The sequence below is a fragment of the Maniola jurtina genome, chromosome 9 (genome assembly GCF_905333055.1).
Source record: "Maniola jurtina chromosome 9, ilManJurt1.1, whole genome shotgun sequence".
Taxonomy (NCBI): domain Eukaryota; kingdom Metazoa; phylum Arthropoda; class Insecta; order Lepidoptera; family Nymphalidae; genus Maniola; species Maniola jurtina.
In genome coordinates this window covers 2,046,506-2,064,669 of record NC_060037.1, presented here as the reverse complement: position 1 = coordinate 2,064,669, position 18,164 = coordinate 2,046,506, and the positions used below count along the sequence as shown (strand labels likewise).

General features: G+C 39.2%; 1 protein-coding gene across 2 annotated transcripts in view; it reads right to left on the bottom strand.

Annotated features, from left to right (window-relative positions):
- LOC123868505 (putative 1-phosphatidylinositol 3-phosphate 5-kinase) overlaps positions 1–18,164 on the bottom strand; it is a 29,289-nt gene that overhangs the window by 5,199 nt on the left and 5,926 nt on the right. Inside the window, exons 6-33 of one of the 2 annotated variants that reach the window (XM_045911050.1) lie at positions 17,649–17,791; positions 17,160–17,261; positions 17,024–17,080; positions 16,478–16,639; positions 15,759–15,879; positions 15,211–15,319; positions 14,774–15,026; positions 13,957–14,698; positions 12,922–13,196; positions 12,239–12,422; positions 11,621–11,752; positions 11,052–11,142; positions 10,340–10,539; positions 9,901–10,019; positions 9,434–9,556; positions 8,950–9,066; positions 8,474–8,530; positions 8,349–8,384; positions 7,846–7,934; positions 7,269–7,393; positions 6,653–6,761; positions 5,965–6,100; positions 5,653–5,760; positions 5,325–5,444; positions 4,760–4,826; positions 4,185–4,315; positions 3,156–3,311; positions 1,931–2,130 (exon numbers count right to left, since the gene is read on the bottom strand). In XM_045911050.1, coding sequence (XP_045767006.1) covers positions 1,943–2,130; positions 3,156–3,311; positions 4,185–4,315; positions 4,760–4,826; positions 5,325–5,444; positions 5,653–5,760; positions 5,965–6,100; positions 6,653–6,761; positions 7,269–7,393; positions 7,846–7,934; positions 8,349–8,384; positions 8,474–8,530; positions 8,950–9,066; positions 9,434–9,556; positions 9,901–10,019; positions 10,340–10,539; positions 11,052–11,142; positions 11,621–11,752; positions 12,239–12,422; positions 12,922–13,196; positions 13,957–14,698; positions 14,774–15,026; positions 15,211–15,319; positions 15,759–15,879; positions 16,478–16,639; positions 17,024–17,080; positions 17,160–17,261; positions 17,649–17,791 — 4,252 coding nt within the window. In that variant the 3' untranslated portion in view covers positions 1,931–1,942. Of the gene's footprint in view, positions 1–1,811; positions 2,131–3,155; positions 3,312–4,184; positions 4,316–4,759; positions 4,827–5,324; positions 5,445–5,652; positions 5,761–5,964; positions 6,101–6,652; positions 6,762–7,268; positions 7,394–7,845; positions 7,935–8,348; positions 8,385–8,473; positions 8,531–8,949; positions 9,067–9,433; positions 9,557–9,900; positions 10,020–10,339; positions 10,540–11,051; positions 11,143–11,620; positions 11,753–12,238; positions 12,423–12,921; positions 13,197–13,956; positions 14,699–14,773; positions 15,027–15,210; positions 15,320–15,758; positions 15,880–16,477; positions 16,640–17,023; positions 17,081–17,159; positions 17,262–17,648; positions 17,792–18,164 lie in introns of those variants that run through there. The other variant, XM_045911049.1, reaches the window with a different exon arrangement.

The window sequence follows — 18,164 nt, the reverse complement described above, 5'->3', positions numbered from 1 at the left end:
TATCTATGAATAGTACGCAACTCTGTGCGCTGGCCCTAAGGTTGAAATCACTTTGACTTAAGTTTCAATTAAAACGAGACAAATTTATGCCAGTGGTATAACGCTGTCTCGTTTTAACAGAGCCTTAAGGCCGAGCAAAATCAATGTGTGGTCTATGGATCTCAGCCTAAGACCAGGGGCAGTAGAATTCAGCGAGCTAGCTAAAAAACGCGCGCGGAATTCCGGAACAATATGAGATATTGAAATATGAAGGGAGCAACCACTTTGCCCCCTTGTGACACAAATGCCTATTTTGTGTCACAAAATCATGTTGTGTTATCAGTAATACTTATCCAATTTTTGTGATTCATTTTGAATCAAACTTGGTACACGTTCAGTCCTATGTAAAATGTTCACAATAAACTCGAAACATTAATTATAATTAATTATATATGTGAGTCTGAATGGAAATAAAAAAGAAACAATATTATAATTGTGTTATTATTTTTATTTCCTAATATTTATTACAATAATAGTAAGTAGCGCTATTAAAAATACGTGAAAGTACCTACTTATCTAACTTTAAAGTGTTTACAACATTTTTCACATAACTATTATTTTGGAATGCAATTAATATAAAATTGCGAAGGTTTAAAGAAAACCCGGTTTAGTAGAGTTAATTCTTAACTCAAAGATCTTTAATGTTTTTGCATTATTATAGTACATTACCTAAAAAATGTGTTACTATTTTTATTACCAAACAATTATAATAAGTAGATATCACTAGTAAAAATACTTAGGTAAGTACTTATTTTTTTAAAATATCCAATTTTTTCACTTAATTCTTTTTTGGAATGCAAATATATTTCTATGGTTTAACGAAAACTCTCTTTTGTCGAGTTGATTCTCAAATCAAAGGTCTAAAAACCTTTTTACATCATTCACAGTAAAGTGTTCTAGAAGTAAATTCATAAAAGTAACAATGATGCAAATTCACTCATCTGAAATTGACATGTTTAAAAGTGTGCTACTCTTTACTATGTTCTCTGCATAAAAGGATATTACTTTTAAACCAATTTGGTTTAGAAATCGTATAAAACCGAATTAGCATCATTGTTTATAAAATAATACAATTTTAAACTTAACATTAAAACAATAATACTTTTCAGCGGTTATTAAAGCCTTTTTTTTTTTTTTTCTCTCTCGTCTGGCTTTTACAATGATTAGCCAATGTCAAGTTTGAAGTTAAAGTTAGCTAAAATATACAAGTATGGACCCCGTCTGTGCCGGCGCTCGCCGACATACGCACGGCACCCCCTTAGAGCGCTTTCCAGTCGGTTTTAACAAAAAAAACACTCCAAAAAGTCACAACACGCGCGCCAGCAAACGCCACCACAGACGAAGTCCTTATTAAAGCCTAGAACAATAGAAATTTTTATTTGATTCAAAGGAGACTGCCCAGAATTCATAGAAAATGTACATAGGGGTCCAAAAGTAATGTCAAAAATATGAATTTAATTGCATTAATTTTTGATTTATTGGTACAATTTGGTACAGAGGTAGTTTGCGGTACGTAGTTTGCTGGAAATTGACCAAGGCAACTTTTTATCCCGGAAAAGCAGAGTTCCTAAGGGATTAAAAAAAATTGGTTGTCTGTAAAGTCGGTTTACTGACGATAGTTGAACGTGACAACAAAGGCCGATTGTGCTTCTTTGTCGCTCGTTCCGCGCTCTCGCTTGCGCTTCAAGCCTTACATGGAACGCCTCAGAGCGAGGTAACGCCGCATGATTCATGTTTTTTCGTGCGTGCAGCGAGCTCTATCGAATTATAAGACGTTGTCACGTCAAAAACGAAATCCATGCAGTCTAAGTCGCGGGCATCGTCGAGTACATCATTAATCGACGCTACGCCGGGTAATATTCTATGAATATCGGGTGATCTCCTTTAGAATCATTCAATGACGTCATTGAGCTATGATGTCAGTGTAGAGATGGTCCCAGTGCTCGGGACAGTGCAGGAAGTACTTCCGGCACGCCGTGCAGAAGCGCCGCTTGTACTGCTCGGGGGACACCACGGTGGGCTGGCCCGACCCGAGGTTCTTCTTCACCAGATGTTCCAGCTTTTTGTCCCATGTGAAGGTGCGTATGTAATCTGTAAACGAGATAAACTTCAAACATACAGCCTCATCACTAATATTATAAAGGAGAAAGTTTGTGTCTGTTTGTTACTGTAAGCGCCCTCTAGTTACTTAAGTTATTATGATATATTTAATTACGCTATCATACATACACACATACAAACACTCACGCACACATAAAATTCCATCCTATTACCCGCTCTTACACCCCGCTCCTGTCAGTTACCTTTCAACCTGCGTTTACGCACGTCGAGTCTGAAACCCGCTAACTGCGTGACGCCCGCTATACAAACGCCACGCTCCGCTTGTGTAAAAAACTCATATATCGCTAAATTAATCACGCAAAAACCCGCTATTAAACTGTAAAAACGCTACGCTAAGTAAATAAGTTAAAATCACATAAACTTTAAAATTAAGTGAAGTGTTCTGCGAATCTGTGCTTCGAAGAAACTATCCACGGAATACGAGAAAGGGAAGACTCCAAACCACCGGTGACCTATCCTGCCTAAATCCAGGTATTTATCCTACAGTTACTCTTAGACGCAAAAACTACTGCACGTATTTGGCTGTGGGATAGAGATAGATTAACACAGGCTACTTTTTACCCCGGAAAATCAATGAGTTCCCATGGGATTTTTAAAAACCTATATCCACGCGAATGAAGTTGCGGGCAACGGCTAGTCTTAGACTTACTGTTCGTTCGTTGAGTGCGAGTCAGACTTGCACACGAAGGATTTCGTTCAAGAAACACTAATTTTCATGGCAGCCATTTTGAAATTTTTAGGACCTGTTTCACCACCTCCAGATAAACTATAGCCAATATACTCTCTGCTTTAAGTTCACGAGAACAGCCCGCTGTCAAACGGACGGACAGCGGAGGCTTAGTTATATTCTTTGTCACGCTACCACGACGGCCCATGTCACATACCTAGTCATTTCATAGCCTACATTTGACGCTTATCAGTGCAGGTGAAGCCCCGAGGTTTTGTTACAAGTGTCATATTATCTGTGGTGTAAGTGTGAAGGGTTAGCAACTCACCAATAATGCCTAGCACGAGCGTCCGGCCGCGTATGCCCAGTAGCAGCGAGTAGTCCATGACCGCGTTGTCGGCCAGGAACCGCGTGTCGCGCTCCACGCCCGCCCACAGCGCGCGCGCGCCCGCGCCGCCGATGTGCAGCTGCTGCTCCCAGCGCACTGCGGGGAACCGCGCGTCTTGAGAGAATGCTCATCACACTAATATTATAAAGGCGAAAGTTTGTATGTGTGTGTGTGTGTGTGTGTGTGTGTGTGTGTGTGTATGTTTGTTACTCCTTCACGCTAAAACTACTGGACGGATTGGGCTGAAATTTAGAATGGAGATAGATTATACTCTGGATTAGCACATAGGCTATTTTTTATCCAGGAAAATCAAAGAGTTCCCACGGGATTTTTAAAAAACTACATCCACGCGAACGAAGTCGCGGGCATCAGCTAGTTATTGTATACAGCAGTGATGGGCAAACTACGGCCCGCGGCCCAACTCCGGCCCTCGAACTGTTTTCGAAAAAAAGGAAAGTTGACGCCGAGTGCCGAAAAATCTGGCCCTCCTCAGATTTTCTGGTTTTTCTGGTATAGAGCATAGGTCCACTTATAGTGCGCGTAAAACAAGTTTTACGTGTCAACGTGTGGCTCTTCGTTGTTTTAGTCATTGGTATAATTTAAAGTAAATGTTATGTTTGCTTGCGACTGATCGGCTCGACAAATACGCCCGCTTAAGACCTAAACAAACTACATCGGACGCGGCTGAACGATTCCTCCGAGCCGGTGTTGTGCTTGGAATGCAGTTGGTTCAACCGTTGTAGGTTAGAAGTTCTATATATAGTGCAATTCGGTAAGAACTTCGGAATTGATTCAGGCTGCGAGCATGTAGGTACTCTGTCGTGTTTACATCGTAGATCTAATAGCGACATCTATAATCATATGCTTCAGGGTCGTAAAGGCCGTGCTTAGGGCGTTTTTTATCGAGGGAGGCGGAGGAGAAGACAGGGGGAGGAGGACGAGGTGGGAGGAGGAGGGGGGTTTACTCACGTCGCAACAAGTTCTCATCAACAAGTACGGCCGTGGTGGGCGGCGCCGCGGCCGCGCCGGCGGCCAGGCGCTGCCGACTCGCGCCCTTTAGGTCGAAGCGTTGTTCCACCGCCGCGCCGCCTGAGCCATACCTATACCAAATAACCATTAATAAATGAATGAACCGTGAATGAATTGATGAATATTCTTTTAATATAAACAAAAATCAGTACAGATAACAAAGCATAATAAAAATCGGTGAAGTGTGAGTCGGGCTCGCGCACGAAGATTTCCATAGCGTCGTACAAGAAATAACACTTATTAATTCTTGTTAATTCGGCCATGGCAGCCATTTTTATCAGCAATAGAAATGCACAATGTGAAAATTTCAACTCTCTGCCTATTACGGTGCTCGAGATACAGACCGCTGACGTAAAGATAGACAGACAGACGGACGGACAGCGGAGGGTTAGTCTTCGGGTACAATAAAATTAATTTTACATATTAGAATTATAACAGGGAGTATTTATAGTGGGTCAGTTCTGGCCTCTGAGCATTCGAACAAATCCTCTTCAGTAAATTCTGTCTATACTAACCAAACATTTTCCATAACCAAAACACCACAAGCCGCACCGCCCACGCTGAATACACCCAGGATACGGGCTGGAATGAATGAATGAAAAATAAATGAATAAACTTTGTATCGAGCAGAACTAACAAACAGAGAGACAATAAAGTGAGTTAATATTGCATTGTCATCTAGTTCCAATCTATGTTTCAAATTTCAAACCTCTATATTATCGGAAAGTTAGTTTAAAATTGATTTCAATTTTTTTCGACGAACAGAGTGACAAGAAATACTAACAAACAAATAGAAAATGTAATAAATATTAATACTAATAATAACTACTAGTAATAATTATATACTTTATAATTACTCACACCACACCATTATAGTGGTAAATACACTGAGACCTTTTGTACCACTTAAATTGTAACATGTATTTCTAATAAATAAATTATGATTAAGATTAAGATATTGAGAGATAACAAACAGGCTTGCAAGAAAGTGAGTTAGTAAAAAGTGTTTAAAATATTCTAGAATGAAAATCAAGAAAATGGAAGGCAATCATTGCTGGCAATAAGTTTATGTTTTCATACCAAGTAAACTGGGTAATCTTTTCTGTCGACAGTTTGTGACGTAGTTGAAATAGTGAGGCGCGAACTCCAGAAACTGTTGCCACTCCGGCTTTGTCATCTCTTTTAACACGTACCGGTCGTCTGAAAATCATAAAATATATTAAAAGGGCATCTTAGTGTGGAAACCACACTCACGGCGGCCGATACAAGCGAAATTAATGTGAGTGATTTTATGTGTTGTCCTACAAAATATTGCATTGTCGGCCAGAATTTGACCGACGGAGTCGTTAAGGTCGTGCTTAGGGCGTCTTTTTTTTTTAGAGATTTTTTAATTTTAAGAGATGTTCACCGTTAGTTTTGCAAAAAGTGGAGCCAGATTTGCCCCCTCGGGCAGCCCATGGTACGCAGTGTGCTAGCGACCTTATGAACCCTTCCTCAATCTCGCAAAGGCCTTTGGCTGAAACAAAAATTACATTGGTATATATAATTTTGAAATTCCGAATCCAATCCGAGTTTTCTGAATTTGTTAAGTTACAGTAATTAACTATCACCACTATATCGTACAAATATAACAATTCCGACCATCAAAAGGAGTACAATAGTACGTCCTTAAAAATAAATGATTTTGACTTTGACTTGACTTTGAATAAACAATACCCACTGTCTCTGAGATCATCGCAGCACTTGGCGTCCTCCCAGAACTGCTTGTTGTCTTCGTCCCCGTCCAGCGGCGACAGCAGCATGTGACGAAACTTGTGGAACTGGCACGCGTAGTACACGCGACAGAGCAGACCGTCCTACAAATGGAATAATGTCGCCATTTTATACCGCCTTACTAATGGAATAAATATGCTAACATTTTATACCGTCCTACAAAAGGGTTTTTTAAGAATATTGTCATACTATTCATGACCAATATTCCCCTTTCCCCTCCAATAAAGCTTGTGCTAGGAGTTAGGTACGACAACAGTGCAACGGGTAGGGTTTGAACCGCCGACCATTCGGTATTCAGTCCGCTCTTCAACTATTCAGGCTTTAATATTGTCACCATTCTATAATATACCGCCCTACATATGGAATAAACATGTCATCATTCTTTACCGCCCTACAAAACGACTAAATATTATGTTATCATTTTATACCATCCTACAAATGGAATAAATATTATGTCAGCATTTTATACCGTCCTACAAATGGAATAAATATTATGTCACCATTTTATACCGCCCTACAAATGGATGACCGCATTTCCAATATTCGTTACTTTTTGGATATTGGATTATGTAACAGTCAACAGAGAGAGTCCTAGACTAACTTCTTTCCGTGGATAGAGTAAGTATAGAAGTTACCTTTAATAACACTTCAATGTGTTCATTGCTCTTAGTTTTAGCCTTGTCCGTCTCGCTTTTCTCTCTAACGGAATTTGTATTCTCGCCCTCTTCGAGTTCAGTTTGACTTCTGGAATTAAAATAAATAATTTTTCAATAGGAGAGTAAAGATATGTATGTATGTATTTACTTTATTGCACCACAAATGACTGGTTACAAAAAAGAAAACTTAAAATGTAGGTACGAAAAGGCGGTCTTATCGCTAAATAGCGATCTCTTCTAAACAACCTTAACACTAGGAAGAAGACGAACAAATGGAAAGTGGGAGGTGGTGTATCTAATAAACCTTAAATACTATTTAGCTAAAGATAGTACCTATGTTATTTTACCTACCAGAGGTTCGACGAAGACATCTAGACACAGCAATCGAGTGAAGAGACCAACCGTAAATGGCCACAGTAATTCTTGGACCTTTATGGCAGAGTCAACAAAGTAATCCTATAAGGGTTCCGTTTTTCCTTTTGAGGTACGGAACCCTAAAAAGCCTATCTTGCAATTAAAATAAATAAACAAAAAAAAAAAATTCTGACGAATTCAGAACCTCCTACTTTTTTCGAAGTCGGTTAAAAATACGCACGTGTGTCGCTGTTGCTGCAGAGTCTTCTGGTAGGTGACGGAGGCGAGCGTGGCCGCTATGACGGAGCCGATCTCCCCAGCCTTCACTACCACGGGGACCAGTCCGCTCGATATTATCATACCTCCCTATGATCAAAATAGAAAGTACATTACTGTCGAGTATTATTGGAAGGATGAGCCAAAGCCGAGGACTTGCCAAGTGATTTTAAAAGGACGAAGCGCCAGCAGAGTCCTTTTAAAGTCAACTAGGCCGTTAATTACTATTTCGGTCGAGGAATGAACTAGCCCGCACGCAGCCAGCCGCGAAGCTATCACCAGGTATAACTATTGGTTCGCGGTCATTTTCGTGATTTGTTTTACTGTAAGTACAGAGTAAACTCGAATCTGTGAGAAACATTAGTACCACGCTGTTCTGCGACATAGCAACGCAGCAGGGTACTACTACTGTTTTGCGAATTTCTTCAATTTTATTTTATTTTAAGACTAACGCCAAATAAATGATCGAAAAGGATAGTACTATTAAAATATACACTTAGCTAGAGCTATAAAACCACTAAAATTTCAGCGTGTATTTTCACCTGATTCGCAGGTTGATTGTTGGACAGAAGTTGTGACAGAATTTGTTTGACCGTCTTCTTGTCGCCCTTTTCCTCGTCTTCTTCCGTTCCTACAATATTCATTTGTTATACTTGAGAGGAATAGATGAGTTAAATAATTAAGAAATCACTTTTATACAATATACAGAGCGAAACCAGAACGCAAGCAAAAAGGAAAACAGGTGATTGATGATTATTGAGAGATAACACAAAAAAAAATTATTTAAAAATCCTGTATTTTTAAAAGTTCACAATATATTGCAAATAAAACATCTGACTGACGCTAGAGGTCAACGAACGTTGCGTAAATATGCCACTCGGAGTCAATGCCGCGTCGTAGATGGGGCATTGATTCGAGTTTTGCACGCCATACATTGCGGGTTTGAAAACACTATATCACTAAAACTACAAGATAAGGCGAATGGTTATTGGGATTGGATTGTGTAATGTATGTACCTCCAAAAAATTAAATATAACTTACATACCTGCGTGATCTTTGTCATTGTCCTTGATGAGATTTTCTGTGTAAAAAAACCAATACATAATTTTATTCTTAAGTTTGAATTTTAGCTAAGAAATTGTACATTTAATTATTTCTGTAAGTACTAGCCTGTAATATCGTTGTTAGCAACGTCCGTTGATTCTTCCAAATCTGGTTTATCGTCCGCTAGAATGAGACAAATGTACGATATTACTTATTTATTGAAAATAAATACTTAAATAAAGATACCACTTGTGCGCGCCACCACTATTGTATTGTTTAATTTACTTGACATACATAATGAAGTATGCTTTGTAATTCAGAGTATAACATATAGAATCGTATCATTGGATCTGTAATATATTGGATTACAAGGTATTCTTTTGTAAAAAATCTACTCTGTAATCCGACAAATTCGATAGTTCGACATTGCAAAACTTTTGTCGGATTTATCGGGGGACCACTGTATTGGTTCTATTTTGCATTTATTTCTTATCTTGTACAGATACTCAGATCGCTGGCTGAAACTGTAGCCTTTGGTAGGCTGAACACAGAGCATACAAAGCAGAGGCCGCGTATGTCAGATGCAAAATGGTTTCACTCACAAGTGGTGTCAGTTTGTGGTCTCGGTTTGTGCGTGGCGCGTGCGTCGTGCGCGTCGCGCAGCATCTTCTCCCCCGAGATGATGCTGTCGTACACGCTCCACAGCTTCCGGACGCGCTCTGTCAAGTTAAATCCAAATACATACAAATCTAAATATATGAAAGGAAAACCTGGCTGACTGACTGACTGATCTATCAACGCACAGCTCAAACTACTGGATGGATCAGGCTAAAATTTGTTATGAGGTGATCCGCAAAAACCGCAGAAGTTCGCGTGGACTACACTTTCAAACCCATATTTTATCCCCTTAGCGGTTGAATTTTCTAAAATCCTTTCTAAGCGGATGTCTGCATCATAATAGCTATCTGAATGCTAAATTTTAGCCTGATCCATCCAGTAGTTTGACCTGTGCGCTAATAGATTAGTCAGTCAGTCAGTTAGTCATCCTTTCCTTTTATATATTTAGATTTAGTTCATACTCCATACCAGCTAAAGAGGCCTGCTCGTGCGTGGAAGTGAGCGCGAGGTGTATTTGCTCCATGTGCTGTTTGAACGCCGCGTACTCCTTCTCCATATCCACTTCCGTTGCGTTGCTGAATGTTTCGTGACCTGAGGATCATTTTTTACTCTCAATAGTTAGCTTTTTTGTTTTAATAAAAAATAGCGAACAAACGAGCAGGCTGGTCACCTGGTGTTAAGTGATTACCGCCGCCCATGAACATTTGGAACACCAGAGGTACCGCCGAAGCAAGTACTCAAAATATCGAGTGTTGATCATTATAGATATCGTTCTCTCATTTCAATTTTTCAGTTTTCAGAAAAGTTTAAAAGTGTGCCTCCCCCCTTTGTGGCTTGAATTGCTATTTATTTAAATGATTTAGGGGAGGAAACATTTGTTTCGGAGGGAACATGCCTGCACTATTATGCATTCTGAGCCTCTACAGTGTACCAACCTTTGAGCATGATTTCGTTGAGATGTGCTATGAGCGCGTCGCGCATCTGCTTCGTGTCGTAGTTGATAGCGATCACATCCGGCGGCAACTGGATCTCGTACATCGGTATCTTGTTGTATCTGACAACATTACACGAATATTGCTTTATTTTTTGTATTACCTACTTAATTATTAAATTACTATACTAACTCTATCTATTAACCACAGTCTTTGTATTTATATCTTATATTCTATCTTATCTTTTATACCGTCCGAAACTTCTGGCTCCACAGAAGACCAGCGCTGTGCCTGCGTTCCCGACACAGGCGCAGCAAATGCTGAGTAGAATCCATTTTGGTACCACATACCACCTTATTTAGAGCAATTATTCTTTTATCTGTACTTTCTGTGGCATCAAATAGACAATTTTTCTTTCTTTCTTCATAGTCAATATACTTACCTGAAGCAAGCAGTAGTGAGTCGACTCACAAACGCGTGGGAGTGCGCGTTGAGTGCGTGCGAACATTGCTCGCGCGCGTACCGCGGCGCTGAGAGACGCGTGCGCACGTACTGCGCCAGCGACAGCGACAGAGACAGGCGCGACAGTCGCGACCCGCGCGACACCGCGCCGCACTGCTCGCAGCGCGACCAGAACATTACCTGAGGATATTAATCATGAGACAGATTGGCTTACTATATATTCCAGCCACACTACAACGCAAACAAAAGTAGTCCGATCTGAGAAAAACCGGCCCTTATAAGATTACTTTGTTGTCTGTCTGTCTGTCTGTATGTTCATCTGTCAGTCTGTCGTGTCTGTCGAGAAAACCTATAAAGTACTTTCCGTTGACCTAGAATCATGAAATTTGGCAGGTAGGTAGGTCCTATAACACACTATAACCCGAAAACCGCGAATTAGTGGTTACATCACAAAAAAATTAAACGTGAACAAATAATTAGTATTTTTAATTTTCAAAGTAAGATAACTATGCCAAGTGGGCTATCATATTAAAGGGCTTTATCTACACATTCTAAAACAGATTTTTATGCAAGTTTGCGTTTAATGAAAATACTAAAGTTGTTGAGAGACATCTTAAAAATATCTTCTGAGAGTTTTTTGTAGAAACGTATACAACACTAAGTAACTTATTAGAGACGCCTATATACGATACCTGTTTGTTCTGCTCCTCTTTGGCTTTATCGACGTTGCTGTGGCCGATGGTGTTGCAGGTTATTGTAATGCATACGTCATCGTGCACGAACCTGAGTATACGAATTTGTTTTGAAAATGCAGAACATGTAGCTGACATAACTATAAGAAAAATAATATTGTTTGTACATAAATCTATAGTTCCATTTAAACCACAATAGATCGTTTCAACGAATAGTTCCTATGGCGTTATGTTGGCTCCCCTTCATTTCATTTCATTCATTCATGAAAATAAACAAAATATGCGTCTTCTCATGCCAATATGGTGCCAATGACTGAGACAGACAGGGGAGCCAACGTAACGCCATAGGAACTATTCTTTGAAACGATCTATAGCTTATGCCCGCGACTTCATCCGATGTGTACGTCATAACAGCTATCTGCATGCAGACCAATCCGTCCAACGTAGGTAGTTAGAGTCGGCGTTGATAGATCATTAATCAATCATTTGTTTGCTCTAAATGCAGGATAACAAGTTATTCAGTCAGTCAGTCACCTTTTCCTTTTATATATTTAGGTAATATCACTAACTTCCTGATATGCTGGTTCATCGGAATGTGGCAGTTGGAAGCAGGACACTTGTGGTCGCCATTGAAGCAGTACTTCTCTAGGAAAGCTCCCAGGGAAATGTCGTGCCGGCCGTACATTTCCATTGTCACTATCCTGGAAACAAAACCAGTAATAATAATATTTATCTATACTCCACGGAAAGAAGTTAGCACAGCGCTCTCTCTGTTATGTAATCCCATACAAATGACAGAGACAAAAATCACAGTAGGCGCTAACCATTTTGAGTCACCAACCAGTCACGCACGAAACGTTTGGCGTCATCATTCCTCATACGCATACGTAAGGTTTGGAATACTCTTTCACGATATGTATTTCCTACTAAATACAATCCAGCTAGTTATCTTTGAAACAAGAGTGAATAGGCAAACGCATCACAATCTCATGCCACATACTCACTCACACTTTCCATCAGGTGTGATTGTGCCTAAACTGAATTAAAAAATATATATATTTACACCTTCTTTCATTAACCTAATAACTTGGGACTGTCACAAGCACATTTTAGTCAAGTATTTGACCTTCTTACTAATATAAAAGAAGAAGCACAATTTACTGAATTGTTTTCTTTTTGGAACTCACCAAGGATTAACACAGAAGTCCGGTACGTTGGGTGATTTATTGCAATAACTGTACAGCAAGAGGCTCAGTCGTTGATGATTTTCTGGCGACAGAACATCCAGTGGTTCTTTTTCCGAGTTCTTGTTAGATTCTGCTTCTGCTTCCGTAGATTTAACTACTGATACTTTATAGTGGGGACATTCGGCTGAAAAAATCCATTAGTCTAATATTTTTTCTGTAAAATCATCTGTCATTTCAGTAATGAAATTCAAAAAGTTTAAAATCTATTTTTTCAAATTACACAACAGCCTTAGAAAAATGTAAACTGCATTCTACATAGAGAGTCCCATATTATCTCTTGCATTTGAGTATATATCGGGTAAAACATTTCAGGATTCCAAGTATTTGTCATGGTCGTCTGACTGGATAGGGTTTCTGTCTATACTAATATTATTGAGAAGTATGTTTGTTTGTTTGCCCTTTTTTCACACCCTAACTAAGCAACCAATGATTTCATTTTTGGAAATAGAAATAGTTCAAAGGATGGAGAGTAAGTAATATAGGCTACTTTTTATCCCGGAAGTGAAGAATTTTATGAGTGACGAGATCACCTTTGGTATTTTTGTTTCCCCCGTGCCTAAACATTGACAGAACATGCACAAGGACAACTTATCTCTTTTATGAGCATTTATAAAAATACATACGTTTATGTTTATTAGTAGGTAGCTGGCAACCGACAGCACGGAAGTTAGCTAAAGATGCTCTTAACGCTGGATCATCCGCCGGTGCTGTTATCGGATTACTAACAAACGGATGATCTTGTATCTTCACATTCTTAGAGGGTGCCTTAGCAGACTCTTTGCGTAAAGCCCTCGGAGTGTGAGGAGTTTGCGGCTGTTGTAACGGTAGCAGGTTTAGTGAGGGTGCTGGTATTACTATGTTGGGAGACATTGATAGTACCACGTCGTCTGTGCACCATCTGTAATATTTATTTGGTTTTAGAGCTATTCCAGACGTAATACGATTCCCTATTTCTAAAATCAAATTTTTCGCCGACAATAGCCAACTTGGTGGTGGTCGATTCAGACACAACAAATTATTGACAGGTCCAATCTAGTGCTTTACTTTTCCGTTGAGCATTATGAGAGGGCTAGCAATATATTAAGATCTGTATTTTAGTTTTAGTTAGTAAGTTTAGTTTAGAGATTATTGTGCAACAGAATTAACTATATTGTTTTGAGTCTTATTTTCGCTGTTATTTTTATAAGATTAATCGTCTGCGATTTGAGTTAATCTATGACACACCTGTATCAGTATAAAAGATCGCTAATATTGCCAATTGGTATGGTAGATCATTAACATAAACTAAAAACAAAATAGGACCCACATCCTTCATTGTAAGACACCCCAATGAAGTATGCTCTACAAGTACTTCAAATTCTTACGATAAGAAGCAATGAGATCTAATGCTTTTACTTAGTTTACGAGACAAATTATTAGCAAAGCTGCAAAGTTCATCACAGTCAAATGCCTCAGCCAGGTCACTAAAATTCTTTTGACATTCAGTTGTCATCTGTTATACACTGATAAATAATTATACATAGTAAAATTATGAAAAGTACATATAACTTATAATTTTTGTCGTCAGATTTAAGAGATATTCCTAAATAATTACATAAACTATTTATTAAATAAGATTAAGAGTAGTGTGCACAATTATTTTAATTTACTTAACTCACCTTTCACTATGACTATCAGCTTTTAATTTAGCTTCTTCTTTTGGTAGAAATACGTCATCATCCACAGACAGTCTAGATTGCAAAGGATCACTAAAATCTTTTATAGGGACACCGCAACTTAGATTTTTATCGCTATCAGTTTTACGAGAAAACTGCTTTGATTTTTGCAATGGATCATCGATTTCTATTGACTTTTTCACTTCATTGTGATCCTCTTGTTTATTCTGTTGTAGTTCACTTACTTCTTCATTTTTTTTATTTTTATTTACATTTGATTCATCATTTAAAGTATCATTTGTTTCATTTTCAGATTCATTATTACGAGATTCATCTATACCAATATTCGAATTTTTTGTTGTATCATCATTTTGCTTATTAGGATCATCCAGCGCATTATTTGTATTACCGAATATTTTATCACTTCCTTCAGAAATGTCATTACTATCATCATTGTCATCTTGACTGTTAAATTGATGTCTCATGTTACTTTCAGTACCTATTTTTTCATTTTTGTCATGTTGGTCATCCTCGTCATCGACAAAAGTTCCGGGTTCAGGTAGTACTGCTTCTATATCACCTAGGAATGCCTTTTCTAGTTTCCAATTATAACATGCTAAGAGCATGAATTTGACTATTTTCTTTACACGGATAAGTTCCTGTAAAGATCCTCCACGGAGTAATATACAGCAGCCTAATTGTGGTTCTGCACAACCTTCTAGCACCATGAGAGTTTTACTAGAAACTGACAATTGGCAATATTAGTAAGATTCATTTAAATTTAACTCATTAGCCTGAGAGTTCTGGTGGATATACTCACAATTCTTGACATAAAAGTTCCTACAAGTGCCCAACCGCGGCATTCCGATCCTTGCATCGATAGAGGCCACCAGGTCAGCCCGGGCACAGCGGGCGCTCCGCCGCAGGGCCCGGTCGCGGACCCCCACCGCTAGGGCTACACCCTCGCCGCGCAGGGCGTCTTGCACAGCCCTGGCTGCGCTGCCTCGCACTAGCACTACTTTAGGCCGAAGGGCTGATATTCGGGCTGCGCAACGGACTAGATATTCTTGCTCCTAATAAAGTGTACATAGCATTTTTATTTGAATTGTTGTCGCGCTTTCTTTTCTAGGGTTCTTTTTTTAATTTATAGACTAGAGCTTGACTGTAATCAGATCTGTTAGTTAATTATTGTTTGGGTACCCGTTAATATAGGTATCAAATCAAAGCTGAGTAAAAATTGCCAAGGATTAACCTAACCTGCATTAGAAGGGGCTCCAATGAAGTAAGCTTTCCCTCCACCCTCTGATACGCAATAGAACAATCCAGCAATAGCACTGTAGGATTCGATATGTGTTTTGGCATGCCTCTGGAAAAAACAATTGAATAAACATTACGCAAACATAGTACACAGTACAAACACACAGAAATATATGGAGAAAAAGATAAAGATCACAAGAAATAGTTTTAAAACACGATTTTCCATATACATATTACATTACCGCAAAAATGATATTACTTAAATAACATTTTGAAAAAAGTTGGACAGTAAAAGCCGATTCACACCAAGCACGTACACGTGACACGCGTGTAGTGACGCGCGTGAATCCGTAGACATAACTGCACGCATTACGTCTACGCGGACTTCACGCCACGCAAGCGGTGTGCCATGTCTCATACAGTGCCATACATTACAACGCAATGCTACGCGCTAAGTCTACGCTTACGCGAGGCATGCGCGGCCTGTGTGGCCGGCGCTTAAACATTAGGGAGAACAGAATGTACTTATTAAAAAAGAATTAACCAACCTGTGTGCAACATTTTTGGTCATAACGACTCCCTGTATGACGCAACTGTCAGTCATGTTCCCACCCGGGACCTTCTTCACTTGCACGTAGTTCCGTACGTCTATGTCGTTGCTAAGCATATCTAAAAACACGATGGACACTTGATAATAATTTACGTACAAATTTAATTCTCGATCTGTGTAACTGGATATAATTATGGTGATGTACAAGAATTTAATCGTAGCATTTCTGCCGCTTTAGTCAATACAGACACGAAACAGTACTGGTCCCAAAATTAAACCTGGAGGAACCTCAAATTTAAAAGATCCAAAAGTTATTTATTTATTACTCGGTTATTTATTACAAACAAAATGGAGAGTTTACTAACCAATAATAATAAAATATCATGCCAGTAAAAATACACTTTTGGAAGAAACAGTATGGAACACTCTGTCAAAGGCTTTTAATAAATCTTAAGACACTTTAGCATCTTGCACACAATCTCTGGAACATTGGAAGACTCCCCGCTATGTGGGCAGATGACATCAAACGAGTCACGGGGAGCCGCTGGATTCAGGCGGCACGAGATTGTGGCGTGTGTGTGACTTACAAGAGACCTACAGTGGAGAGAGAGAGAGAGAGAGAGAGAGAGAGAGAGAGAGAGAGAGAGAGAGAGAGAGAGAGAGAGAGAGAGAGAGAGATACACCAGCAGTTGACGTGCAAAATGTATTTTCACTGACCAGGTGCTGTTATATCGGCCGCGTGCACGCACAGTGGGTACAGCGCGTCTAACCATGCTGCTGGTAAACCTTCCCTTGCGAGCCACTGGCGCATCAACAGCTTCAGATGCTCCTCTCCGGATTGTTCTATTGCTTTGCACACTTGTTTTGTATCGTTGCCATCTACAAATAAATTGTCGCTCTAAATAAAAATCATTATTTTTATTCTCTTTATTAAATTGCAATCCATAATTGTATGATATTATAAATAGTTAACGATTTGTTAAATGTCACTATTACTTATTTTTATTTATTAATTTATACTTTTTTTAGAACCAACTTTTCAATAACTAAATAACTTTTTTTGCAATAAAGATTAGTTTGGGTTAGGAACTACCTAAGCACACTACCTGCTAAACTTGATTTAGGTCAACGGGAATTTATAGGTATTGATTCTCCCGAATTTAGACATGACAGACAGACAACGAAGTGATACTATAGGGCTTCCTTTTTTCCTTTTGAGGTATGGAACTCTAAAAAGGATAACCATAATTTTGGATAACTTACTTTCATTATGATCTAAAATTGGCTGGTCCTCTTCACTGGTCGGTGTTGATTTCAGTTCTAAAAACATCACAACATATATAAAATAATTTAGCTACCCACTATATTAAAATAAACCTACAATCCAACTGTTTCTTACCAGTTTTCGTGGCTTTGATAAGTCTAGCCGAGCTGTTCCCTAGGTTTAGATCCAGGCAATAGGAGGATACACTCTCTACAAGTCCATTGTTACATTCCTCTGCTGCAATGGAAAATAATGCATTTTGTAGTCGCAAATTAGTATCTAACATACACGCGAGTTGAAGGTAAAATACCTATGATTAGTCTTAGAGAATACATTCAGACTATTTACTACGGCATGCTTGCCACTCGTTGGCGACTCGTCGGCAATGTTTTTGATGACTCGTCCTCGATGTGTTGACGACTCGTGGACAGTATGTTAACGATTCATCGGCAATTTATTGACGACTTGTTGGCAATATGTTGACAACTCATCGGCAATTTACTGACGACTTCTCGGCAATGTTAAAGAAGTGGACTGAAATCCGAAATGTTGGCTGTTCAAACCTCGTCAGCAATGTGTTGACGACTCATGGACAACCGTGACCTGGCTTAGCGCTATGTTTACCTGTCGGCGCGTCATTGGAGTCGCTGTCCCGCCTCAGTTGTATGGGGCGGTAGAGCGCGTAGTCCGCGAACGCGGCCGGCTCGGTCATACGCTCCATATACCCGTTGCTCAACAAGCTCTGACACAGGATCGCCGCTTGAGCCCTGCCATTTTTATCATTTCGGAAATAAACACAATAATAGTCACACATTTCAGTTCTATATTTTAGAAAGTATTTCGACTTTCTTGATATCTTTCGAATATCATCTCTCCATTGTTCGTATGTCTGTCAAAAACTCATTCTCGCGTTTGGCGATCAAAATCCCAGATCAAAAATAAAGATTGCGATCCATGTTAGATTGATTGGGTTGTACGAATAAATCCGAGCGTGGTGTTAGCTTACAGATTAGGACACACGTAGGTACTATACAAACATATAGGCCAATTTTCGATGTTTTTCATTTTAACATATACGATCTATAAATGTACCTACTCGATCGATATATTTATGTTGAAATTTTTATAAAACTCGAAAAC